The 26979-nt window shown below is 44.8% G+C and overlaps 2 protein-coding genes across 2 annotated transcripts in view; one reads left to right on the top strand and one right to left on the bottom strand.

Moving 5' to 3' along the window:
* LOC138595654 (cadherin-6-like) overlaps positions 1-4915 on the top strand; it is a 70090-nt gene extending 65175 nt beyond the window's left edge. The window contains exons 11-12 of the mRNA XM_069666994.1: positions 136-387; positions 1386-4915. Coding sequence (XP_069523095.1) covers positions 136-387; positions 1386-1888 — 755 coding nt within the window. The 3' untranslated portion in view covers positions 1889-4915. The remainder of the gene's footprint in view (positions 1-135; positions 388-1385) is intronic.
* A 1750-nt stretch (positions 4916-6665) lies between these two features.
* Positions 6666-26979, bottom strand: part of drosha (drosha ribonuclease III) — a 115677-nt gene continuing 95363 nt past the window's right edge. The window contains exons 28-32 of the mRNA XM_069667781.1: positions 26277-26359; positions 24678-24781; positions 19103-19195; positions 18072-18118; positions 6666-7239 (exon numbers count right to left, since the gene is read on the bottom strand). Coding sequence (XP_069523882.1) covers positions 7109-7239; positions 18072-18118; positions 19103-19195; positions 24678-24781; positions 26277-26359 — 458 coding nt within the window. The 3' untranslated portion in view covers positions 6666-7108. The remainder of the gene's footprint in view (positions 7240-18071; positions 18119-19102; positions 19196-24677; positions 24782-26276; positions 26360-26979) is intronic.

Genomic DNA, 26979 nt, shown 5'->3' on the forward strand with positions numbered 1-26979 from the left:
CTGTTGTAAAGCACATGATGTGATTTCTCTCCTCCGGGCGCTGAAAGCACGTTCAGAGGCAGAACGAAAAGTGATTGAAATATTCATTCAGGTTATTGATTGATGTGTAGTAACAGGATCTCCTTTGGTTTTCAGACAACACCGCCTGGATCCTGACGCGGAGGAACAGCTACAACAGCCTGCAGAAGAGCATCTACCACGTGCCGGTGGTGATTTCGGACGGAGACTTCCCCATGCAGAGCAGCACCAACACGCTGACCATCAGGGTGTGCACGTGCGACCGCGAGGGCAACATGAAGCTGTGCAACGCCGAGGCCTTCACGGCGAGGGCGGGGCTCAGCACGGGCGCTCTGGTGGCCATTTTGCTCTGCGTCATCATTCTGCTCAGTGAGTACCGACCCTGCACGAGGAGCGTACCTGCAGCTCTGTTTGTTTTTTAAATTTGATCTCCGATTAAACCGCTGAATATTTGATTCCTTAAAGTCACACTCGAGTGCTTCCTCCTATTCATCGCAATCACCTCTCGCAGGTGTTAAAGAGACAGTTTTTATTTCACTTTAATTTGATTCATCGCTTCCCGTGGGCGGATAATTCAGCCGCTGACCACAGCTGACATGTTAATTTGATTTCAGCGGCAGAGATCTACAGCATCCGCTGGAGGAGAGGAACAGTGTGCTTAGATGCAACCAAACTTTGTGCTTTAGGATGAAGAAGACAGGAGCCATTTTTAAATCAGCCTGCTGCAGCTGCTTGAGCTCAGGGAACAGTATTAATATCTGTCCTCTAAGTCCGACAACAGCACACACACACACTCGTCAATCATATCAGAATATCGACAATCTGTCCTCCACAGGATCATTCAGACGCAGCACATCAGGGAAAGTTATGCGTACTTTGTGAAAGGCAGAAGTTTGCGTGCCTGTAAGAGAAAAACATTCAAGAGCCATTTACATTTTCTTTGTCAAAGGTAGGAATGCGTTAACAATGCACCTTTTTAATCCTGGAGGAGAAAAACGCCGCTTCAATGGTGCATTTAAAATATTTTCATTTGCATCACTTACATGTCAGGATGCCACAGACAGTTCACAGGTTGCATCTCCAGCACAAAATGTGCTTTAGCTCCGCTCTTAAACTCTTACACCACATTCCTTTGTGATCCTAAGTAGCAGTGGCCCTGAGGAGGGAGAAAATACATAATGCATCCTTGTGGTAGCTCAGCCTGTTCTACAAAGTCAGACAAAGTCCCTGAACATCAGTGAACACTCATGCAACATCAACTATTCCCCCTGGACGCCGGCTGGCCTTCAGAACAAGGAGAGGGAGCAAAGAAACAACAGCAAAAGTCACCCAACTCTGTTCCTTCTTTGTTTTTGTTCTCCCTGTAGTGATCGTGGTGCTGTTTGCTGCCCTGAGGAGACAGAGGAAGAAGGAGCCTCTGATCATCTCCAAAGAGGACGTCAGAGACAACGTCGTCAGCTACAACGATGAAGGGGGCGGAGAGGAGGACACTCAGGCCTTTGATATCGGCACGTTGCGAAACCCGGAGGCCATCGAGGAGAGCAAGCAGCGGAGGGACATCGTCCCCGAGACCTTCTACCCTCCGGTTAGACGGCCCGTGCTTCCCCCGACCCGGGACAATAACGGGGACGTGAGAGACTTCATCAACCAGAGGCTGCAGGACAACGACAGCGACCCGACGGCGCCGCCTTACGACTCCCTCGCCACCTACGCTTACGAGGGGAACGGCTCAGTGGCGGAGTCCCTCAGCTCGCTGGAGTCGGTGACCACCGAGGGCGACCAGGACTACAACTACCTGAGCGAGTGGGGACCCCGCTTTAAGAAACTGGCGGACATGTACGGGGGCGACGACAGCGACAGAGATTCCTAACGAGAGCCTGGCACACAGAAAAGAACATGAAGGAAACATGTGGTGAAAACTTTTCGGGCAATTGCGGCTCAAGTGTGGCGAGGTAAAAGGACCGAGAAAGGAGCGCTGCGCTCTTTCACCGCCATCGATCACCGTTCAGTTGTCCCTCCAGGTGACCAGACGTAGGCTTTGTGTGTCCAGTCAGTGTTAGTTGCGTTTTTGCGAGGGTGCAGTAAAAACAGACTCTGTGTCAAGACTTTTTTTGTGTGTAAACGGGATAAACACGACGCCCGAATATATCTATACTGATGAGTTCTTTTTTTTGTTTGTTTTTCCAAAGCTGCGTGCGACGGACACTTTCAACAAGCAGTTTTGTAAACCAACAGATATGCCTATGTATTTTTCAGTGTTTCTGGAACAAAAACATGCTGCATATTGTGAGTTCTATCTTAGCTTGTGTACGTATGGTAATATGAAACATTACGCTGTACAGTTGTTTTGTTTTTCTATGGATTTCTATCGTCCAAACGATCCCCCTTCGTTCGGCGATGGCTGCCTCACATTAGCCACAGTTGCGCTCCGGTCAGAAGTGCTTATAAAAAAAATCGTCATCACTGCTTAGAAAAGATCTTGATACAGATTGGATGGGAGAGGCAGCTTTCCCTCGGAACAAGGAACCTGTGGAGGCGTTTCCACTGCAGAGAGCACCCCACAAAATGTCCCTGCTCGGGGGGTAGTATTTCCAAAAGTACAGGAACCTTTGTGGTGGCGCCTGCAGCACTTACACATCTCTGATTTGCAGCATTTTCTGTCAGAGTTGGTGTCATTATTTTAATTTAGTCTCTGTTAAAATGACTCTGCCTTGCTGGTCTTGAGACCGCTGCAGGCAGGCTGAACAGGCTCTCTTAGTTCCTTGAAAGGAGACGATCTTGGGACTTAAAAGTTCTGGGTACTCTTGTTGGAAATAGGACTTAAGTTGTTGTGGCAGGTTGTTGCTAATGTTCTTTAAAGCGTACATGAAGGAGTGTGGATTTTACAGCCAGAACAAAAAGTCACAGAAACACCAGTTTGTCATCCCGCTGTGAGGTGAGATACCAAATATTTCTTTATTGAGCTGAATGTCTTCAGAACCGTTTTCTCCGTGCAGCCGACTAAGCGACACAGGACAGTGTTATTTTGATAAGTCTGACATAGAGCAGGCTCAGTTCGAGGAAAATACTGGTCCTGCTGCTGGGACTCCTTCGCTCGTCTCGACCGCGCCGTTTCACTCACGTCAGCGCTCGCTGCTGAGAGGACGCCGCCGAGCTTGAAAGTGCGGCGTTAAATTAGATTAGCTGAAACATCTTGTCTTGACATAAAAATTCATCGTGCAATTTTTATTTTCTTACCTGAAATGATTCATTTCATCTGTCGAGCTGATGAAGAAACACAGGAACATTCGATTGGAATTTAAGGGGTAATTCTGCACACGTTTAAACGTGTGTAAAGCTTTTTTATTCACGCGACAAAGCGGCAAAGTCCACGGCATGAATCAAGAGAGTTGCCTTAAATTATAAAAGCAAATCTACACTTTGAGAAAAAGCCAGGAAGAAAGCTTCAAGTAGAAAGCATAAATGCACACGACACAGAATTAAGAATTAAATTTAGTCTCCTTTAACATCAAACCTTCAGATCTCGTGTCCTGAGAGGCAGCGCCCTGCACGCTCGAATGTATTATAATGTAACACACCGGTTCAGTCATGGAAATGTGCCAAAAAGCGAAGGACACCAGTATTTTCCTGTAATAAAAAAACCCTTTTCTTTCTGTATTCCGTCCGCTGCCCTTCATTACATGTACTGTATGTACTGCTGAACATAAAGCCAGTCCGAGTGCCGAGGCTTTACCGCACTGATTTCCTGAGGGACGAGCAGCTTTCTCCATAAAGGCGGCTTATGGAAGGGGCACCTGACCTTTGAGTGCGGAGGAATAAGGTCCTTAAACCCAGAGGTGTGTCCTGGGCTCAGAGAGAAGGTCATCCTGCAGCACACACATCAGCTCAGCTTTAACGCGATTCAGGAGGCGACAAAACAACAAAATAAAAGCAATATTGTCAAATTACTTTAAGACCTCCAGAATATGAATATTTCAGAATAAGAGGGCCGGCTGAACCGTGATATCAACAGGAGGCTAAAACAAGCTGTGCCCTCACTTTAGCGAAAGGCCAACCTGTGAAGAGGCTGACATTTATCAGACGTTTGAAACAGTAATAACAAAACACGACGGCATAATTGCCACTTTTTCTCTCTGAGCTCTGAAGCAGGCTCGACATCGGCGGTGATTCAGCGCATTAAACAATCCAATTGATAAAAACACAGTGGTTGGAAAATTCTTCATGCTCGCCGATTGTATACACGTTGCCCTCATGTTTTGTTTATTAGCTTGTTGCGGGAGCTCACATTGTGAAAGTGGCCGTTTTCAGACTGCGGCAATGTCGCCGTGATAAGCATTTAATGGGTTTAGAAACCCTTCACTCGCTTTTCTGCCTCGAGGTGCGACGTGAGGTCTCAAATGGAAATCGACATGACAGCAGCTCTTCCTTCAGTCTTCACTATTTTTCTGTCTTCATGCAAAGTGTCAGCATATCGCCATTACGAAGACGTGCTTGTGTTTTCCTATGGAGAGTATAATTGCCTCCAAGCATTGGCGCCATGCTCAGCTAAGATAACAGGAAAATGATGCACATTGTAGCGTACCGCGACGCCACATATACGGGGGGGGGGGGGTATGTTTTAAGTTGCAGCAACTTACATGGTGACGCTGATGTCCTCTTTTCTCCACATACGATAGATCTGTGGTTGTTGGTGTGTAGACACGGTCGGCCCCGGGGCTCGCCTCTATACTTATGTTGGTGACAATGTGATTGAGCAGTGGAGTTTTGTCAATGTAGAAGCAGTCTGAGAGGTTGTGGTAGTGTAAGGGGGCCCTACATCATCGGCCATTCATCAACCTGCTTTGTAAAACGTGATATTTTGTACTGAATATTTATATGACACGATTAAATATCTTTAAAATCAGCCTCTCTGCTTTCTGTCTCAGGTTTTCTTCCCTAAAACAATGAAAATTACCGTAACATCCGGAATACATGGCACCTGTTTTGGGGGTATCCCAGAGGGGAAAAGGTATACACATCACTTTTTAAATGTATTTTCATTAGGGATGCATGATATTGGATTTTTTGCCGATATTTGATATGCCGATATTTTAGCCACCTGTTTTATTCCGCCTAATTGCAGAGAACTTCAAGTCTCCCCTGTAGTGGAATTCATATCATGCCTACTCTTATTGTAAAAAAAACTGCCGGACCGCAGACATCTTGCATCCTTCTTCATGCTTGATCACTCACGTTTCTGAGCGCACCTGAATGCAGCATCCCCCCCGAAACACGGCAGTGAGGGAGACATGCCCGGACTTGTTTACCTGCACCTACTACGGAGACATCAGTGATCGCCGGCGGACTCTTTTTATCGTGTGTGCGTCCGTGAATATGTAAGTTAGTTTTGCACTGATGTTTATGTTACTCTCTGTTAGTGTCGGCTTTGGCCATGAGCGTATTTTCTCTAGTTAACCGTTTCTGTGACTTTTTAGTCTTTATTGTAAATTAACTTTGCGCACGCACACTCATGCGGAGTTAATGTCGTAGCATTAATCAAGCTTTTTTAGGGAATCATCGAGCATTTAGGCAAAATTAAAGCGTTGTTTTATCGGCAGAGAATAACGGCAGAAAAATGACATATCAGCCGATGCCGATATGTCATTTTCAAGCCATAACCTGCAGACAGCGATAACGTGCCGATAATATTGTGAATCCCTCATCTTCATTTAAAACACATTCAAAACACACAAATTACAGCCTGACATCTGTTGCTGTAGCTAGCGGTAGCTGGCAGCCTACCTGGATTGTTGTGAGGATGGCGGCTGCAAAGGCGATCATGACGGTGCATGACCGTGACGGAGCTTAAATCAGAGAGGAAAACAGCAGTGCAGCATGCTGTAAATAGGAGACGTTGCAGTAGCTTGGACCCATCTAATGCAGAGATGTGACATCATCACTTAGCAACCGGGTAGTGCCATAGTTTCCATGGGTAAAATACTGTACCACAATACCATACCCCTCTCTTGCACTTTATACTGGTATATTGGCTGCAGTGGTATATAAGACGCAGCCCACTTTTAGACTAAAACATGTATTAAAAGTGCGTCTTATACATCGAACTTTACGCTAATGATTGGTCAGGTTTATTTACTTGTGTAGCAGCTCCAGTGGACCACTCCCCTTCTCTCTCCTGGCTATATGGACGATAATTTAACTTTTATCTCCAGCACCATGGCAACCACAGGCAACAGGCAGGAAATTTACCCTCCTCACAGGTGTGTGTGTATTATCTCGGATAAATCTCCGTCTAAAAAGACCCACCTCCACATGTCAGATAGTAATATTCATACGACGGCTGTTGTTAAATAGCTGGATCCAGAGGCTACTGAGCTGAGGAAATTGTTAATTAGACAATCTATAATTAAGATCTGTCAGGGAGCCAATCGGATTTGGAGCGAGGTTTAAAAAAAGAGAGAAAAAAAAATCACATTTTGATTATTAGAGGATGAGTGGCAGATGTGAGACAGCTGGTGACATTGTAGTGATTGAGTATAATTGAGTGTGGTGTAGGCCTCTTAGCAGAGAGCTAAGCAGGTGAGGATTACAATTAATGCAAAATAAATCAGATTTTTGACAGAATCAAAAACTTTATTTATCATTTCTCTTCCATTTAAAAACATGTTCTTGTACTTCAGTAACATTGTGCGCTTCTCCTGCTGTTGTTTTGGATTTAAAAGTTAGCTCAATATTTAAAGAGTAGGCAACAAACAAACAGAACGCAGCATAAGGCCAGCTTTGACAGTGCTACAGTACTAAACAGCATAAAACATGACAGCAGCTTGCTTCTTTTCTAATTCTGTTTGCCTTCGGTCCAACTTTTCCTTTGAAAATCTCGGACAAAAAAGCATCCTCCTTTTTTGTGTCACGGGACTCTAACACATCCTCACCTGCGTCCCATCAGTGTCCACGTACTTAAGGAATCATAATTGCTATATCACCTGGTGGTGCCTCTATATCTACCCTTGCCTGGGCCGCTGCCTCATTTGCAGACGGAGCTTCTTGATGATGTTGACGCAGAGTCCTGATTGGCAAAGAAGAAGGTGCGCTGTCACTTCCTGCATTCCTCGGTGTCGTCGGTCTCCTTCTCCTGCCGCTCTCGCTCTCGTCTCATCTCCTTCAGCTCCTGTCTGTATTTCCGCTCGATGAAGCGCTTCTGATGAGCCATCTGTGGGAAGTTATCTGGTACGGGGAGAGGCAGAGCGGGGAAACAGAGAGAAGTCGACCAAGGAGAACAGATAAAGAGGGAGAGACACAGAGAAAGAGGCAGGGGTGTGAAGAGACAAGGTCAGTTTCCAACTGGGCGAGGACAGCAATTTAGGACTCAAATTGCGCAGACTATAGTTTTCATAGCAAGTGTCATGTTGTCACTTTGGTTCAAATGAGCCAAAATGTAGCAGGCAGCGTCGACACGAAATTACCCTCATGTTGTTATTTCATTAATAATGATGAAGTAACGAGGAATTAGACAGGCCTTGTTTGGTTTCAGCACAATGACTCTGAGATCTGATAACATAATTACAAGTGAACATGTATAAATGAGATCTGTAATAAGATGGCGGAGTGTGACAGCAGACGAAATCAAACGCAGGCAGATACAAGCCGATAGCGTGTTAACGTGTAAATACATTAACGTGTTTCACCTGCGGTCGGGGCACACGTCGCGTTTAAGGGTTTATTACAGCTGAAAAAATTGCACACATTTTTAGCGACCAATAAAGTTTAGCAAATCATGAAAGCAACATCTGCTGCATCAAACATGTGCCAAGTGAAGACTCGATTGTGATCCTACATTTGGGCACAGAAGGAGGCTGAGGAGAAGGTACAGAGTCATAGGAGTGCCATAAAAATAACACATCTGTAAAAGAATTAAATAATTAAATGTGAAAATATAAAGAGAAATACTTATTTTTATAAATGCGTTTTAAAATGAGGAGTTGAGTGACGGAAGTCCTGCTGAAGCAGGATGAGCAAGCGGGAATTGTAAAGGGAAAAATAAATGTACATTATTTTAAAATAAGTCACGCTTTTTTTTAACTACAGAAAAATAATTGTGTCTTTATATTCCCATTATTGTTTATTTGTCTTCATACCTCCACATTTATTAATCTATTTATTATCTGGTGAATGATTTTATGGGGCTGCACAGTGGTGCAGTGGTTCACGCTGCCGCCTCACAGGGGGTGAGGGGGTTTCATGTTTCCTCTTTCAGAAGCATGTTTGTCTGAGTTATCCAGAAGTGTCTGCTGCCAGCCAGATATTTAAACATCTCAAACGAGTCACTGTAATTCTTTAACTCTGTCATTTAAGTGGACAAAGAGATTAAGTCAGCGAAAGTTAGTGACAGATCAATAAAGCCCCGTCTAAACACGTTGGAAAGACTGATTTTTAAGTTGCTTTTTTAGTGTGTTTTTGTCCTGGTTTTAAAACGTTTATAAGGTGAGTATAGGGCTGCACGGTGGTGCAGTGGTAAGCGGCGTCGCCTCACAGCTAGAAGGTTCCTGGTTCGATTCCTTGTTCGCACATAAGGGGTCTTTCTGTGTGGAGTTTGCATGTTCTCCCCGTGCATGCGTGGGTTCCCTCCGGGTACTCCGGCTTCCTCCCACAGTCCAGAGCCATGCTCGTTAGGTTCATTGGTGACTCTAAAATTGCCCATGGTGTGAGCGTGAAACGTTGTCTGTCTCTATGTGTCAGCAGATTGACTGGTGATCAGTGCAGGTGTAACCCCGCCTCTCGCCCAATGACAGCTGGGATAGGCTCCACCCCCCTGCGACCCTGAACAGGATAAGCGGTGTAGATAATGGATGGATGTTTTAGGCCTCCGATCAGTCAATGATACACTCTTGAAATGCACCTAAACTTCACAAACGACACAAATTAGTTATTGATTGAAGACTTTATGTGTTAAAAATACAACAATTAATTTATTAATTAAAGTTAAAAAAAATTAAGCCGGCACCTGGTGGTCGTTGTTGGTACTGCAAGTCAAGCCCCTTTTTTAAGACTGCTTGGCTCCAGCAATGAAAACTTTCAGCCCTGCTTCTGCTTCAGGACATTTTCCAGACACTTCAATGACTTATTAGAATATTCATTTGGGTTAAATCAGGGACACTTAAACCCTCTGACCCACCAGGTAGCACTGTCACATTCCCATCTCAGGTAATTTCCCTTCAAGTGTTTACATTACTGCACTCTTCTCACTGCACACTTCAATTTAAAACAGCATGCATGACAGCTGCCCGGTGGCTTGTGTCACAACTCGCTGAGGCAGGAATTTGACAGTGCAGTTTTTCCGCTCGCTGACCATGACCATGCAAAGCCAAACAAATTAAAAGCAGCCTTTCAGTGGCTTCAGTTTGTGATGGAAAACGGAGAGGGCCAACAACAGCACTAAATAACTGTAAAGCAGCTCTAAAGCGTTCGGCTCTTGAGTTTGAAGTAAGAGGTCAAAGGTAACAATAATAACTTTTTTTAATAGCACTTTTCTAACAGGTAAGTGGGAACACTGACTTCAGCTTTAATTTGACAGTTGAAGGATTTTAGCTCTTTTTATAACACTCCTTATATTTAATGGCCCAAAAGATTCAGGGTAATTCTTCTTCTTCTGTCTTTTTAAACGTGGGCCCATTGCCACATGATTTGGGGTCTAAAAGACGTTTTTCTGACGGGTACAAAAAGTTCTGGAATAGCTCCAGTAGTCGCTCAGGTAGCTTCAGCCAGCAGCCATGAATCGAGCCGTAATGGCTGTAAACGAATCCCTGCGGAAAACACAAGTCCGACCAAAGTACGTCCAATAAAAGTGCTTGTTCTTCGCCTGTTACAGGCTCAGACTGTTAGGCAGAAATTAACCAACTAAGAGAGGGCGTTATGCTGTTTCACATTTTACGACATATATATCATAATAACAATAACAATGTTGGATGTTCAGACTAAACGTGGGTGAAGTTTTAAATCTGCAGGTAAAAGTATGTTGGAGTAATGCCCAGGCAGCCAGGTTTCACACTGTTTTTTCTACATGCAGCACTTTGTGACGTCACAAAATGCAGCCTCAACAGGCTTCTGAGAGCTGGCCAATCAGAAGAAAGTGGGCTTGTGAGGGCGGGGTTTCTTAAAGGGACAGAGCCGACTGAGTCCTTTCAGGCAGAGGCTGTATGAGGGCTCGCACAGAGCGTCAGTGTAAATTATGCTAAGCTACTCCACAGGTATCACACAGTGAAATATGAAGCTTGAAATTAGCACAATATTCCCCCTTGTTTTTTCAAGACACAGCCGTACCCTGCTCTCATCAAAGCCACCATCCCACTGACAAAACCAGAAATGTAGTTTGTCTTCCAGTGCCTCGATCAGATTGTGTGTTATTCTATGTCTTGGTGTCTAAAATTGTAAGATCAGATCAAACACAACATCTGCACAACAACACAAAAACTGGAAATCCCCTTTAAATAGAGACGTCCCATGAAACACTTGGTTGTTAATGTCTGTATCCGCTGTGGAAAAGCTCTAACAGGAGCCGGCGTCTCTGAGACTTCTCGCCTTCAGTCTTGCCTAAAGCAAGTGATACTCTGACTTTCCAAGAACATCCAACTGCTGGCTCTTACAAGATCTTTTTTTCCTTCTTCAGCTGTTTGTTTGGATCATTTTCCTGCTACTCACACTGGAAAGACTGTTTATACAGAGGTCTGAACTGTTTGCCTTGTTTGGAAACATTGACAAACACTCACTGAGGGTTCGCACTGTAACCTCACACACTGCTTCAAATCTAATTCTATTCAGTGCCGATCCAAAACAACACAGTGTAAACACTGCGCTGAATCACGGGCAGATAGTGTAAATTATCCTGTGACAATGGGGGAATTTAATTAATACTATTGTCCAGACAGCAGACTCACGGCTGATAATATGGCACCTTAGGGTTTGGGCCAGCTATTCAACTGTGTGGTGTAGATGCTGTGTTTTTTTCCGGCTGTCCCGTTGCGGCACACACACATCCAGGGTCTGAGTAACACACCACAGAAGAAGAAGAAAACATGGAGCAACACTTTATCCAACTGGATTTCTTGTGTTACAAGATGTTTGAATATAATCGGAATTTAAAGTTGTAATCTTGAAGATCTCAGTTTCGTTCTCTTTGGTGGCACCTATGGTGATAAACAGTAACTGCAGGAGCACACTTCCCAGGTATCCAGACAGTGCTGCATGTGTGACGTTCACGGTTGGCTCCGGTTGTAACTCTTGATTTTCCTTTTCAGACTGTTTGCTTCATCTGAGCGTCGAGTTTGTTTCTTTTTCTTTGGATTTTCACTTCTTGTTGAAGTTGTATCTGTAGTCATCCATCTTTTCTTTGTTTGTTCAGCCATAGTAGATTACTGTTTACTCGCAACACTTGCAGAGCGCGGGAAAGCAGCCGCTTAGCTCCGCCTACCCTCTCTGGTAGACCAACCACTGCTGGCTGATGGAAAAGGCGTCACTAACTGGGCGCCGCTTGTGATTTTTTCCACGAAAGTCACACCAGACACCCAGCCTGTAATACTGCAAATGCAAAGGCTTTCATCAGTGGGCCATAGGCTCAATCACCATTGTGTTACCTCATTTGCGACTTAACAGAAATATATTTAAATGAAAATCTTTTACTAAATTTAGTCATTTATCAACTAAGACATGCAAGAAAAATGGTCGGGTTTATCTTATCTTAAATAAAGTTTATACTTTTGGACACTGAATTTAAGCACAGCAGCTCTCTAAATTTTGTGTCACTTTATGGACCTAACAGAAGTAAGCGTTAGTCTGTGCCTCAGACAACATTCTTCAAGGAGGAATTGGTTGTGATAAACTTGGGGCCAGGCAGTTCGGTGGAGCTGCCCCCTTAAAGTCAATGATTCGAATCATCAGCTGAGGAGGCCCCGAGTCGAATCGCACTTTGTCAAGTCAATAGTCAATCAAAAGCTAATCTCTGCACTTTTGTTCTGTTTTTTCTGCCGGGGTCATTGTACACAGAGCGATGCAGGAGCGACAGCATGGCAGGCTGGAAGATTAGAAAGCAGCTCTCAAGATGTGAGACGTCATCAGTCGACTTCGTTCACAAGGTTTTTATCCAAAGCAGAATCATCAGGTCTCTTCTTTCCAAAGCAAACTAACCTTCCATCCATCCATCTATTATCTATAGCGCTTATCCTGTTCAGGGTTGCGGAGGGCTGGAGCCTACCCCAGCTGTCATTGGGCGAGAGGCGGGGTTACACTCTGGACTGATCGCCAATCAATCACAGGGCTGACACACAGAGACGGACAACCTTTCATGCTCACACTCACGCCTACAGGCAATTTTCAGTCAACGACGAACCTACCGAGCATGTCTTTGGACTGTGGAAGGAAGCTGGAGTACCTGGAGGGGTGCAAACGCCACAAGGAAAGGCCCACTTGGCCCAATCCGGGGTTCAAACCAGGAACCTTCTAGCCGTGAGGGAACAAACCACTGCACCACCGTGCAGCCCCACAATAACCTTATAAACGTATTAAAACCAGGACAAAAACAGCAATCTCACCTTAACAATCAGTCTTTCCAACGCTTTTAGGCGGGGCTTTATTGATCTGTCACTAACTGTCCACTTAAATGACAACAAATTAGTGGTTTGAGATGTTTAAATATCTGTCTGACAGCAGACACTTGAGGATAACTCCGACGGATGGAACATGAAACCCCTATAGGCTGAAAAAACAGGAGCAGAGAGTTGATGCTTCGTATGAACTAAACCAAACAAATTTGACGGTGGACAACGCAGCCCGACAGTTCAGACATTTTAATTGTTTGCAACAAGTTCCCATAATTATGACTCAAAAACCTACTAAGGTAAATTAAACACTAAGAAAAACTGCACCTTGCATTTGTGTTTGACTTGTGAATAAAAGTCAAACACGGAGGCTGTTCTTCCCCTTTCAACACTCTTAAGTCCTCATTATGGCAGCACAGAGGGAAAAGGCCAAGATTACAGCACTATCCTATTAAAAAGCAGCCGGATCAAATAAAAAAAATCCCCAAGAGAAAAAAGATCATTCAAAGGGAAATTTGAGACAGACACACACATGCATGGATACACACAGAAACACAATCTATTTCAATATGCTTTCGGTGAGTGAGGAACCCTCGGTGTGCCTCGGAGAGAAAACTACATATTGCAGTTAAAATATGGAAATCACCAGCATTTTTCCCTGGGAGATGACTTGAGAATAACGCACTCGAGAGGAAAAAAAAAAAAAAGCTTTGGCCATTTACATTGTTTAACATGCGGCACAAGAGCAGGCGTCAGAGAATGGGGTGGCTAAAGAATACACAAGGCTTTTTATTTCGGTCTGTGTCGGGCACCGCGAAGACATATTGAGAATTCTCAGCCGTCCGGTGTTGTGGAGAAAAGCACCTTTGAGGAACGGCGCGCTCTGAATACCGATTACCTTCGGATAACGCACTTAGCCGGGCTCAGGTCTTTTGTTTATCGACAATGTGGTAATTCCTCTCAAGGACGGAGGTCTTGAGATTTGGGGCGTAGCTGCTTTCTGAGCGACACGTCAGTCGGGGGGCCTCTGCAACAACGCGGCCTGTTGTGCCCGTCTACAGAAGCGCTGAAATGCGCTCACGCGGCAGCTGGATGTGGAATCTGTGATGAGGGATCAACTCCCCTTTTAAGGGCACAAGAACATACAGTGTCCTTTCACTTAGGCATTCACTATTCAGCCTAAGCTCGGGCTGTGAGGCGACTCCACAATACCCTTTCGCCGGCTGAGTCTATCACCTAGAGCTCAAGCCCGCCACATCAGTCAACAAGCCAATAGTGCGCCTGTACAGCGATGCTGATGAGGGGATTTCCCTGCCATGCCAAAGGGCAAACAAAAGACTCAAGCCAGTGAATAGAGATCCTGCATACTGTACTTTACTCTGCCTCTATCCATCCAATGCTTTTATCCGGAGATTAAGGGGTTTAGAGAAAGCCGAAGAAAAAAATGTAGTCCCCTTCCAGCTACTAGCCAGATTGAGGCTCCTTCTCATATTCAACAGATATTCCATTGTTTGAGAAACAAGCAGCTGCGAGGAAGCTAAGAAAATGAAGACGGGGAGGCGGCTGAGTCTTAGAGAGAGATTGGAGACTTGAACAGAGCCGGTACTATCTGTAAGGATGAATGATAAATGGCTTAGCCGTTTCCATGTATTTTTGATGTCGCCTCAGACCTAACGGCGCGTGGTGCACGCAGCCTCAGGGCCTGGGAAACTCTGCACCGCCGACTCCTTCCTTACGCCACCTCGGCTCCCCTACCTGGCTGCTCTCAGCTCGATTTGTTTGCACTCATGTTTCTCCCAGTCTGGGCCTTGGTTAACATTTAATTCTGCCTTGACAGATACAGGCAGGAGACTGTCAAAAAACGTGGGCCATCAAGTAATGAAATGTGAATCAGCCGAGCCACCAGCGGATCGGCTACAGACAGCACACACCAAATATTGGGCCCAGGTCTCTTTAATGAGCTCTGAGCTGTCTGACTGAAGCAGCCATGTCTCTCACCTCTCCGACACCGGCGGAGCCGCGGATTCTGTCTGCCAGGAAAGAGCGCTGCAGCAGAAACAAAAAGTTCAATCCGGCTCAAAGTGCTCCTGATACTCGAGGAGGCCTTAAATAAAACATGGAAATGAATCCTGACACGTTGCGGGGAGGTGCTTTCGATCCGAGAGTTACACAAGGTAGAACTGTTGTACACGGGGAGTAATGGTGTAGCCAATGCTGCAGAGAGGGCCAACAAGACAATCAATGACGAATTACATGACACCGGGGCTAATGTCCTTGATTAGTCTTGCTATGCGAACAAATGAAGCGAGGCCCTTGACAATCACATGAGAGACAATGCGGCTCCAACAGGAGCTGATGCATCAGGCGGTTCTGCAGCCGATGAGCTCCAGTCTCATTACAGCAGCTCACGGTCAGGAGACGCACACATCCTTCAAAGGTGTGTTTGAACCCTGCTGACTGACCTTGCATATTTATACCAACAACTGAACAAGAGAATAAGAACGAGAGGTTTCTTACAGAGAAGTGATTCATTTAGACTTCAAAAGGAAAATCAGAGAAATAGCAAATGACCTCTAAATAATGAGCTCTACCTGTAGATGATGGATGGTGGAGCAGATCTGATCAAGTGCAACCAACAACTCACTAGTGGAGATCTTTCAGCCTGGAGCGACCACATTAGGGCTGCAACTAATGATCGCTTTCATTATTGATGAGTCTTTTAAGATTAAAGTATCAACCATTTAGTTCCTAGAGCTTGTGTTCGTCTGATAAACAGTCCAAATACAAAAGATGCACAACGGAAAAGCAGCAAAGGAGCAAAGACTTCGCATTTTAGCCCAATAAATAAATAACACTATTCTTACATTTCTCGGGATATAAATAGTACAATTTTTTTGGAATAGCTCCAGTAGATTGCTTCAGATGGCAGCCATTAAAGGGCTGTAATCGCTGCAACATAATCTTCCAGGGCAAATGATCAAAAGTCGTTCTCTAAAACTCGATTTTGCCCCTGACAGGTTTGGATTGTTAACAGTGTTTAAAAGTCAATTGTTAAAGTTTAAGATGCTTTTTTAAGCCAAAAACAGCTGCTGCATTGATTTCTTCCAAACCACCAGACTCCATTGATAAAAACACTCATTTTAGCTTGCATTTGGGAACGTGCCGATACCGAGAACCGATATGAGTACTTAATAATATCATTACAGTTCTCATGATGACTTTAAAAGCATGTTTCATTGTCATCAGACGTTCCTCACTTTCTGACTGAAACCAAGTAAATCGACAGAATGATGCAACTGTTGCTGACGTTTTAACACTCAACTTTGTTTCACTTAACAAACAAACGTGACACTGACACCTGAACGCAGCATGACTCAGCGTATCCCCTCGAAACACAGCAGTGAGGGAGACATGCCCGGACGTGTTTACTGCACCTAATAGGAGACATCAGTGATCGCCGACAGACTCGTGTAATCGTGTGCGTCCATGAATATGTGAGTTAGTTTGCCTTAATGTTTATGTTACACTCTGTTAGCTTCAGTTTGGCTGTGAGTGGATATCTTAGTGTTTGTCTAAAAAGTACTCGGCCTACCTGCTTAACTAACGGGAAGCTAACGTCTAGCCATACTGGTATCGGTATCGGTGCATCCCTAGTTTGATTGTTGTGTAACTTTGGTGTGGAAAAGGCACCCCTGTCCCACCTCAATTAAAGGTAGAGCCCATATTTCCCCTATGCTGATTGGCCCGTTCACCTGCCAATCAAGAACCCTACTTGCCCTGATGACCAATCACGTCTCTACATTTTAGGGACTAATAATCTTTTCCGGCTCTCTCCACTGACGCGGCATTGCACCATACCAGCCGCTTTACCGTCGCTCCAAATCTAGTCGAGTGGCTTTCAATAGGGAGTGCAAACAAAAAGGTCTATTTCTGTAGCCATCCTTTCTTACAAGTTGTCAGACAGTTTCAAAGAGACTGGAGCCTGTCAGTGGCAAAAACAAACACTTTAAGTGGACGTTCTTTAATGGGGAACATTTTCCCTGGAAGATTATAATAGAGTTTGTTCCTCCTCTATTATTAATCAGACTAATATTTGGTACTATCTAAATAATTGACAGGCTCACCTCAGGCACTCTGGGTGAAAGGAAGGAGTACATCAAGCTGCAGAGGTGAGTTGTAAATTAAGTGACTATCCAAAGTCAAACAAAGTCGCTGAACTGGAGGCATTTTGGGTGGAAGGAAGGAAGACTTGCAGAGATGATTTTAAATCAACTGACCTTTTAAAAGGCATTGCTAATCTAGTCACATGAAACAGCAATTTATGAGGGGGGAAATGTTCATTTACTCGCAATGAGCATCTATCAATCATGGTGACAGAGGTGTACACTGGGGAGAGGAAATGGGAGGAATTAAGGGAGGGCGGAAGACACAGGAGAGAGAGTGTGTGCACTGAACTACGCCCCCTGATAAGGAGGGAGGGAGGGAGGTGGGGAGCTGCAGCAGACAGAGAGAGAGCGACTGAGAGAGGCGTTTTAATAATAGCACCGTAACGCTAATGTTTCATAAAAAGCAAAAGCTCGAGCGCACAAACAGTATCAATCACGAGTGGCTGGAGGCCTCATTTATGAGCCAAATGAAATCAAAGCTTGACCTTCGCGCCCTCTGCAAGTTCTGCAGTCCTGCTCCAACAAAGCCATTTGTGTTCACCTCCAGCTAATTAGTTGAGTGAAGAACAAATTGTACGTTTGATTAATGTGGTGGTCACAGAGATAGCAAGCAAGGCCAGTCCAAAAAATTACACTTACCCAACTCTTTACACACTCAGAGTGTTATTATGCATCCACACACACACACACACACACACATCTGCGTTGAGTATGGAGGCTGATGACGGCAATAACTCGTGGATGCGTGTCTGAGAGCCCTGTAATTGTATTTTTACTTGGCAGTGAATGAGGCATTGTAAATGCCTAAAAACCACCATCTATTTTCCTTAAGTGGTGGTTGATGACAAGATGAAGACAAGCCAAGGGTTGAAGCAGCACATAAGGAGCACGTCGGGCGCGCTCCTTCAATGTGAAGAGCAGCGCTGAGGACAGAGGGAGAGGCCTCGCTCTCGTCGTCTTTAACAGGGCTCGAAAACACGACAAAAAATAGAAACTTTGCGCGGTCCTCGACTCAAACTTCCTGCGGTCCCAGCGGGATGATCGACATGTTCGAGGAGGCTCAGCTTCCCCCGTCCTTGTTTTAGTGGTTCTCCATCCCTGGCTAGGCCCCGTGCCTGTGCTCTGGGCTAGCACTTCAAACAGCCTAATGTCCTATATGTCGCAGCCAACCGGCTGGTCAGGCCACAGCTTTCTGCCAGCCATCTTGCATACTGTACAGCCAAGGCTAATATTCAACACTGTGGCTTAAAGTGTGAATATGTGTTTGTGTGTGTGGAAGGGGATGGATTGCCAAACAACTCACATTTTTCAAGCGCATCCATCGCAGCTCCCATTTCCGCCTGTTGGATGCTAGATTAGAAATATTTGAAAAAGGAGACGGAGAGAGAGAGACAGAGAGAGAGAGGAGAAGAGGTCTTTAGCATATTCAAAATGTCCCTTTTTTTTGAAAATGTGTCAAAAGAAAAAAAAGAAAAACAGGCCCAATATTGAGCGGATTATCAAAAGTGCTTTATATTTGTTTTGAAAGAGCCCTTTTGCCAAACAATCCCAGGTAACACAGTGCACACATTTCAAAAGGTAAGCCTATTGGCGGCTCGGCGCTGGGCACTGTTTACGCCTGCGATTCACCGTCCCTCCGTATATATTATGTGCTGTGTGATCATAGCCCAGCAGCGGAGGTGGCTGGGAGCTTAAGTCATGTAAATACAAAAACAGTAAGCTGTCAAAGATCCTATGGAAGGGACAAAGTTATCGCCAGCTTAGAGCAAGAGAGAGCGCTTTCAAGTAGGGGGCCGTGGAGGGATTTCCACATGTGGGGAGCGAGGGGGGCGAGGGGGGGTGAAAGATGTTGGATGGATTTAGGTTTCATTTCTCGCAGGCTCAGCTGCAGCTTTATTGTCAACCCTTCCAACCCTGAAAAGGCCTTCGTGTGGAGATTCACTTTCTTTACTTTACAAAGGCGTGAATGTGCGAGCACACACACAAAAGGTGTGCAGTCACAACAACACAAACAAACACCTCCTGTCCTGCTGTGAACACAATATCCCAGGTAGACGTGAACGCTGCCTTTAGATGCTCCGTCGCCCGGTCGCAGACTCTTCTCCTGCACAAAGTGATATTTCCATAACGCAATTTACGTCAAATCAATAATGAATCGATTCATTTTCATTCTGCATAATGTCTCTCCCGATAGAATAGGCCAACAAGAGCTTAATTGCTATAATAAACACCATCAATAAAGCACAGCCATTATTCTCGAGCCCATTAGCGGTGCACTGAGAAGTGGAGCGCCTTGTACTGTTGCGTCTTATTACATTGTACTGTCTCACTCACCTTGGGCCTTTGCCACAGCCGATTCGCTCCCCTTTGAAATACACAGCGACGGTGTAGGTGCGAGCGTGTGAGGGTCCAACTGTCTGCAGGGTCCTGCAAATTCAAACACAGAAATATGGGATGAGAGGGAGAGAAATAATAATGATACACAGGAGAAAGGCACAAGGACACTCTGGGACATTGTCCTTCAGAGAAATAAGAAGTGAGACGCACAAAAAAAAGTTTCAATTGGAACAAATATAATTCATCTGAAGCGGCGGGTTGAGAGGAGGGGAATAAGGCTTTGATTCAGTGGCGTGCTTTGAGAGCGAGCAGAAGCCATCTGAGGGACATATAAACAACTTTTAAAGCCTTCCAAACTCCCCACACCCATCATCTTCAGATACCGAGATCTGTGTTTGGTATAAAAAAAAATATAATAAATGACATGTGGGGAGAGGAACTGAAGTAAAAGAATGACAATAGTCTTTGAGAGACCCGGGAGTCTTTGGTGTGCTAGAAGGGTAAACAAAGGAAGAGCTGAGGAGGAGCCAGGAGAGATATGACAAGAGGAGATCTCTCGGTTAATTTACAGATGTACCTCATTTGAAAGGAATCAGGCTGTCGTTTCTGCTGGGACATCCGTACAACACAGCAGACAAAACTTGGGAGATGTTAGAAATGTTAACATTAGCATAAACATCTCAGACCCAAGCTGCGAGTCACCTAAATTATTCACAGACAATTTACTTATTTCAGGAGAGCGATCCATTTTTAATGCAATGTGGTCACTTATGACACTTTATCAATAATTCAGCCCTCCTTTCTCGCTTACAAACGACGAAGCACATAGCATGTGTGCAGCAAATAAGACTCTTGTGCGCGACGTTTTAAGCCAAGTCTCAACAGGGAGAGCGTGTCACTTGGAATTATCACGCTGCTAAAATAACACAAAACGAGACGGAATGAAAAGGAAATCTGTGAGCTGTTGGGAAGTTGTCAACTTCAAGGCTGCGCACAGATGGAAGTGTGCGAGGGAGAGAGAAACGGCGCCGTAGAGGGTCTGTACAAGCTTCGGCTCGCACTAAAAGCAGCTACTTACTGTCTAAGGCCATTCTCTGCACAATGTGGAAGAGTGTATATGCGCTCCCTGGTGTGTCCTGCCCAGACGAGATGTACGGTAAAGTGATGGTGCCGGGGTTGAGGTGTGAATCTGTCATCAGCCAGGCACATTCACCGGGGAACCTTTTAGCACGGGGCTTAGTGCATTAACTCCCTTCCTTTCCCCCCCTTTCTGTGTCCTTTCCTGCCCTCGTGTGATCATTTAGGCTCCTTCCATCTGACTCGCACTCTTGTCTCATCCTCCGTTTGTCTACTTTTTACACGGTTTAACAAATTCAGACAGACCCTTAAGACAGTCTGGCAGATCTGATGGCAGAAACAACGGTGTAAAAGGTTTTAAAGATTTCTGGCTTTTCACCATTTTCACATGGCGGCCATTTTTCTCTGAACCTCAACTGAAAAGACAACAAATAGTACCACCTTTTCCTACTCAATACTCTTTGATAGTGTGAGACAATTCCATAGGAAAGGCTTTCATTACTAGCTAATGTTGTTAGCTAGCTAATGGTTAGCTGTGTCCCGATCCAGGGGCTGCGTATTTGAAGGCCGAGTGCGTCACAGCGGCGCGTCGACGGCTGTCCCACTTCAAAGGCTCCTCCAGATGTGTCCGACAAACGCGTCGTCCTTTTCCCAGGTCACGAAGGATCTATTGGGTGCATCCCTCGCGGCCCAACGTATCCCATGATGCATTGCTCGCCAATTCAAGCTAGATGGCGGACTCTTAAATGGCCGAGGAATACACTCTAAGTTTTTGGTTTGAACTCAATCGAATAGCTAGCAATACAAATGTTAAAGATAACGAAAGGGGCCTTGAAAGAAAATTATCTTTAAAATAATGAGTTGCGTGACGTTAGTCATGCTAGCTAGTTAGTCCGCTAGTTACCTTGTGACGCAACGGTAAGGGCGGGAATAGCTAGTGACGCAAACAGGAAATCCTCCGTAGACCAGACCGTCTCATTTCAGTTATGCGGGCTATAAATGGCTCATCCTCCGTAGACCGCGTCCTACGAAGGCTGCAGCCCCTGAATTGAGACACAGCTGTAGTGTTTGCTAATATTTGATTAAATGCTAACCCCAGCTGACTCTAAGAGTCATCAAATATGTTGTCAACTTGAAATCAGGCTTGTTTTCCCCCACGATCGTCAATATCTATTGTTTCTTTGTTGATGAATCAAGAAGCAGGGAAATTTGTTCCCTTTTTTTGTTAGCATTCAACCAAATCCTAGCTAACATTATCAGGAGCTAGGGATTTATGTCTTTCCTGTTGTATCTGTTAGCTAGGAAGTGGTTGAAGGTTAACTTGAGCTCTTTGGTAGCAGATGGTTTATCAAATATGTTGTTTGTACTTGTAATATCTCCTGATTGACATTCAGATTGTGTTTTTCAGATCAATCTGAAGGTGGAGAAATGATAACAATTTGCAAGGTTTCCTATGATTATACGATAAGAACGCACGCATATGACATTATAACAGCTTTTGAGCGTCCCACTCACAGACTGTATAGAAAGATGGACGTTATGACAGCTCCCTAAAAGTGAAGCCAAACCCTCTCTATCGCCCCCCGCTGACTGGCTGGTCATAAAGCCCGCCTCCTCCATGTTAACAGATGGGACATGAGTCACGATGTCAATGGACAATGGCCGCCATGTGAATATGGCAAATTGCCCAACAGGGGTTAGTCCATGACAAAGCTCAGCATTATTGAGCTTTTGTGTATTCGCAGCACTCGGACAAAGCGGGTAGTTATATCACTCAAGGCTGTGGCAGTGGCTTCAAATCAGCAACGGCGAGCTTTATGTAAGCTTGCGCCTATTATGACTTGAAATTCAAGTCAGCCAGGAGCTCTTATTTGTTTCTTATTCACGTCTTTGCGGGCAATGGAGTTGGAGGAAAGTGTTGATTGTAGTGTCAGAGTTGTGCTGTGTCAAAAATCACCATGCGTCGGGCAGATAGACGGAATAATAAACAGAGGAGCTTTGGAGAGAGATTCAAATAAACACAAGGAAGAGAAAATATAGAAGAGGGAACTGATTAAATCCTGGATCGTGGAGTTCATTGTACATAAAAGCTCTCCGTCTCCAAACACCCTTGCACGGCCAGCTGACCCCATTTTTCCCTCAGAGAAAACGCTGTTTGTCGGTTTCCATGGTCACAAACTGCTTCATGGCGGTTCTCAAAAGCCTTCTGTCAAATGACACTTGCTCCTTGACCTTTTGTCAAATAGGAGGTCTCTTTGGGTGTGTTTACTTATCACAACAACGGAGACCTTTACACAGCTATTCACAATGTTCAGGGACCAATGGCGGGAAGAAAACGTCCCGTAAATTATGTTTGTGCCATTTCATTTCTCTGAATGTGAATTGTTGGCCCATGTGACGCCCGAGTGAATGCATCTCGACTGACTCTGGGTCACGCTGAAGAAAGGGCCGAGAACACTTAATTCCTTCTATGCACGGCGGACACGTGTATGAAGATGTTTAGGATTTATCAAGGCACCAAGATTTTTAAATGTGTCATACACATAAAATCGATTATGTAGAGGGTAGTTTCACTCTGTTCATCCCGAGATAGCTTCTCCTTTTATATCCATGGGTATGTCAGTGATTCACACCCTAACTAATACTTGAGCAGGTGCTTTGTGCACGTGGGAACATGTGGAGGAGCTAAACTCATTAAAAAAGAGAAAACACAATTTAAAAACAAATACATCGACATGATAAGTCTTGATGAAAACGAGTTAGCAAGTAGTTAAAGAAGTTAAAACACTATAAGTGCTTTAAGTGGTCGTAATAAATGGACTGCACTTATACAGAGCTTTTCTAGTCTTCCACCCACTCAAAGCGCTTTTACATTACATGTCACATTCACCCTTTCACACACTGATGGCAAAAGCTTAAGTGCTAATCTCCAATCAGGATCATATATAGACACTCATACGATGATGGCTGTGCCTTCGGGAGCAATTTGGGGTTCAGTGTGGGGCTGAACGATTTAGAAAAAAATGTCTAGTTGTGATTATTTTGACTCATATTTCGATTTGTGATATTAAAGGGAATGATCATTTTTACATCTTTTTTCATATACATATTTATGGTGTGTTTTTTGTGGGGATCTGTACCAAGCTAAGATATCTGATACTTACAGTGTGTCTGTGTATGATGTGTCCAGCACATCTCTGATATTTTGACACACATTTTATCTTTAACAAATATTGCACCTCCTGCGCTTTGAAAACTGCAGGTCATATTGCGATTTCGATAAGATTTCGATTCAGTGCTCAGCCCTAGTTCAGTGTCGACATGTGGCTGTAGCAGTCAGGGATCGAACCACCAACCTTCCGATTGAGAGACGACCGACTCTACCACTGAGCCTCAGCCGCCCCAAATACAACAGTTCATATAGCTTACCTAGTTTATAGATACTAATAAATGGTTTAACTAGATTCTGTTGTTAAATGTAATGGATAAACAGTTTAAATAGCTTCTTAAAAGTAATGAATGAATGTAGCCAGAACTAATGGATACACAGCTGAAGCTAGCTAATGGTGGTTGGTGAACAGAGCTGTTGTTAAAGTAATTGATAAATGGTTAAAACAGATACAGTAGCTAGAATGAAGATAAACATAGTTAAAAACAGCCTAAATTAAAAGATAAACAAGTGAAACTGTTTGCTCAAATAAGATGCTTCTTAAAATAAGATAAATGTTGGAGATGAGCGGCAGCGTAGAAGGGGTGCATTATCTTATCTGACAGGAAGATAAACAGGTTGGGAACCACTTTAAATATATATATTCTCCTTCATATGCTGGTACGTCCAGATCCCTTTAACAAGGAAGAAAATATCTGTTTGAAAAATGGCCAGTTTAAACTGAACTTCGTAAAAAGGTTTATTTCAGTGAGGGCAGGGGCGGATCCAGAGGGGCTTCCCTTGAAATCTGATTGGCCCGCCCAGGCTTCACTCCAAAATCCTTAACTATGATTGGCTATTTTCCTCATCAGAGGCGGAACCATCTTCTTAAAACATAGAAGATTTATATGTTGTCACTTTGTTGTGTTGTGCCGCAGTTGGGCCATGCCAGTCAAAAAAGTCTGGATCCGCCCCTGAGTGACGGGCAAATTCATCTAATTGCTGGATTCATCTAGTCGCTCAAAACATATCACAATGAATTATACCAACCATGAACGTAAGGTGAATGAAATGCCACTTGTGGCAGATTAAATGCTGTTTCACTTCCTAAAATTCAAAGTAGAGAAAAACTGTTTCATAGGACGGGTGTGTAGGAGAGGAAAACATCCATCAAAATTGCTCCTGCACACTGTCCAACTTGCAGAACATACATTTATTTGCTTGCAACGTTTCGGTACTCGACCTTCATCAGGGGAACAGTCGGCGAACAGGGGCGAGCAAATTAATGTTCTTGCAACGTCCCAAAATCCAACATCGCTGCTGGCTTGAGTTTTGACTGGTTCTTACTTGTACAGTGGGATATCAGGCTCCTTGCCCTCAGTCCTCAGGGTCAGACAGCACTGCTGCAGCTGAGACTTTGGGTCATTCCAGTCCTGGTTGAGAATAAACTCCTGCAACACACAAAGAGAAGCCAACACAGTTATGATCAAACTTCTCCCACAAACTTCTCACAAAGACCCAGAAACAGGAAAACAGAAAAATCAGCTCTCTCTCTGTCTCTCTCTCTCTCTCTCTCTCTCTCTCTGGGTCGCTCATGCTTTTATTTCATTCTTGCCGTGACCCTCTCTACCATTTTTACCCCTCCTTTTGCACTCACTTATTTGCTCTCTCCCTGACTGGCTCTCCATCTGTGTCTTCACGGTGAGTACAAATCACTGGCTACTTAAGACAAAAGCCAATCCCCGGCCAGATATAAAGAGCGTCTGGGAGTCTCCCAGGTGTGCAGCCCTGATACATTTCTCTTATCCAAGAGGGACTTCTAAAAGCCCTTCCATTAACAGGGAAGCAGCCTTGTCATAAAAAGGCAGACTTTGAATCCAGAACTGTCTGCTCCTATTAATTTTCTACAAAGAGTGCTTCTGCTTCTGTTGCTAGCGCTCGCCCGCTCTCCCGCTTTACTGCCTCCCCCCAACCCCTCCGTCTCTGCTGTTCTCGCTTCGGCGCTGTACTTTCCCTTTTCTGCTTCCCACTTTTCCTCTCTCTGGGGGGCATCTACACCCCCTTTAGCCCAAAGCAGAGAAATGAGGCTGTTTTGAAAAGAGGCTAGCATATAGCTGCACTTTCTTCATAAGGGAAGGGGGGGAACATAAGGAAAAAGAGCGTTTATGTCCCTGTTTTTCTGCCTCTCTATTTCCATCCAAATTGGATGAAGCAGCACAGTGTGCAACGCTGTGGTTTCCAGAAGGCTATGTGAGGAGACGTGCTGGCTTTTTCACAACTTTTCTCTTGGAAGTGGAAATGAGGTGCTCTCTTGCAGCGACCATGACGCAAAGCTCAGCTACTCCAGAGCTGGGGATTCTCCCTGGAGAGGCACACCAAGACAGCAATTAGCATGGCATATCAGACCACTGCAGTATCTTCACAAGGAGAGGTCCACGCTGGGTGGGTACTCCTATTTGAGCATGTGTGTGAGCGCACTTCTGCGCATGCCCCGTTAGATGTGAGTGTGTGTGTGTGCGATTGTTTGTGTCTCAGAGCTCTTCTGTCTAAATTTGGAGAATCCAGTGGTGCTTCAGAATAAAACGCCTGTCCTCCAACACTCACATTTGACCATGGGAGTCTTGACTGAAGCTTCCTCGATGTATGCAACTCTTGGAGGAACCCGAGAAGTGGGCGCCATTAACAGCCCAAGCACTTCTTGGACCAATAGAAAAACTTGGTTGCAATTCCTGTTAAAGACGACTAAAATAGCGATAAAGCCTCCGTCGCGAGAGGCATTCAACAGCCGAGCACCACTTCAGGCCTTGCGTCAATGCTAGCCCCATTAGGGCCCAGCCATTAGCTCCCTCCTAATCATCATCTCCCTGCCTCTTTGTCTCGGAGGTGCCCAACTCAGCGGCTCATTGATCACACGCGAGCGGTGAATGGCTATCAATAGGGGCTCACCTTCAGCCGGGGGAAGAAGCAGACGTTCATGAAGGTGTGCACGAACTCCAGATCTTTGTCGATGTAGAGAGCTGCGATGAAAGCTGCAAACAGAAGAAAAAGAACAGAAGGAAAGCACTTATATAAAAAAATCAATCAATAAAAGATGGCAGTTGACGTGTGGCTTCTTTTTTTTCTGCTGCAATTGGCTCTCTTCCTGATTTTAAAGTAAATAAAACAAGAGCAGAGGCTGTGGCCCTTCACAGCTAAGTGACTCGCTGTTAATATAAACTATTTGAAAAGATGGCTCCGCATCCTCCTGCCTTTCTCTTTCAAACAGGAAATGAGTAAAGCGAGGGCCACACAGAGTTCACAGGAACATCTTTATAATATATAAGATAAAGCTGCGTGTCAGGCTGAATGGAGAGTAACTGAGCTGAAAAAGGGGTTTTAAATGTAAGCGGTAGGTGGCGGGTGTCATCTCCATCTCCTGGCTGTCGCTTTGTTTTCCTCTCCTATTAGCTGCCTGTGCATTTACTCATCGCAGTGACTAAGACAGTGGGACATGGGAGAGGAATAATAGGTAATATTTCAGGAGGCCAGTGAGGGGCCCGCTGTAGCTGCAGGGCACAACTGTTCATATGCGGAAGAGCTGCACTCATTTCCAGCGCTGACCCTCGTCCTCTTCCTGTGTCATCAACTCTGCTCCGGCCCGCACTCGGAG

The sequence above is a fragment of the Semicossyphus pulcher genome, unplaced genomic scaffold (genome assembly GCF_022749685.1).
Source record: "Semicossyphus pulcher isolate SPU_LCO1_2020_fin unplaced genomic scaffold, fSemPul1.0.p SCAF_18, whole genome shotgun sequence".
Taxonomy (NCBI): Eukaryota; Metazoa; Chordata; class Actinopteri; order Labriformes; family Labridae; genus Semicossyphus; species Semicossyphus pulcher.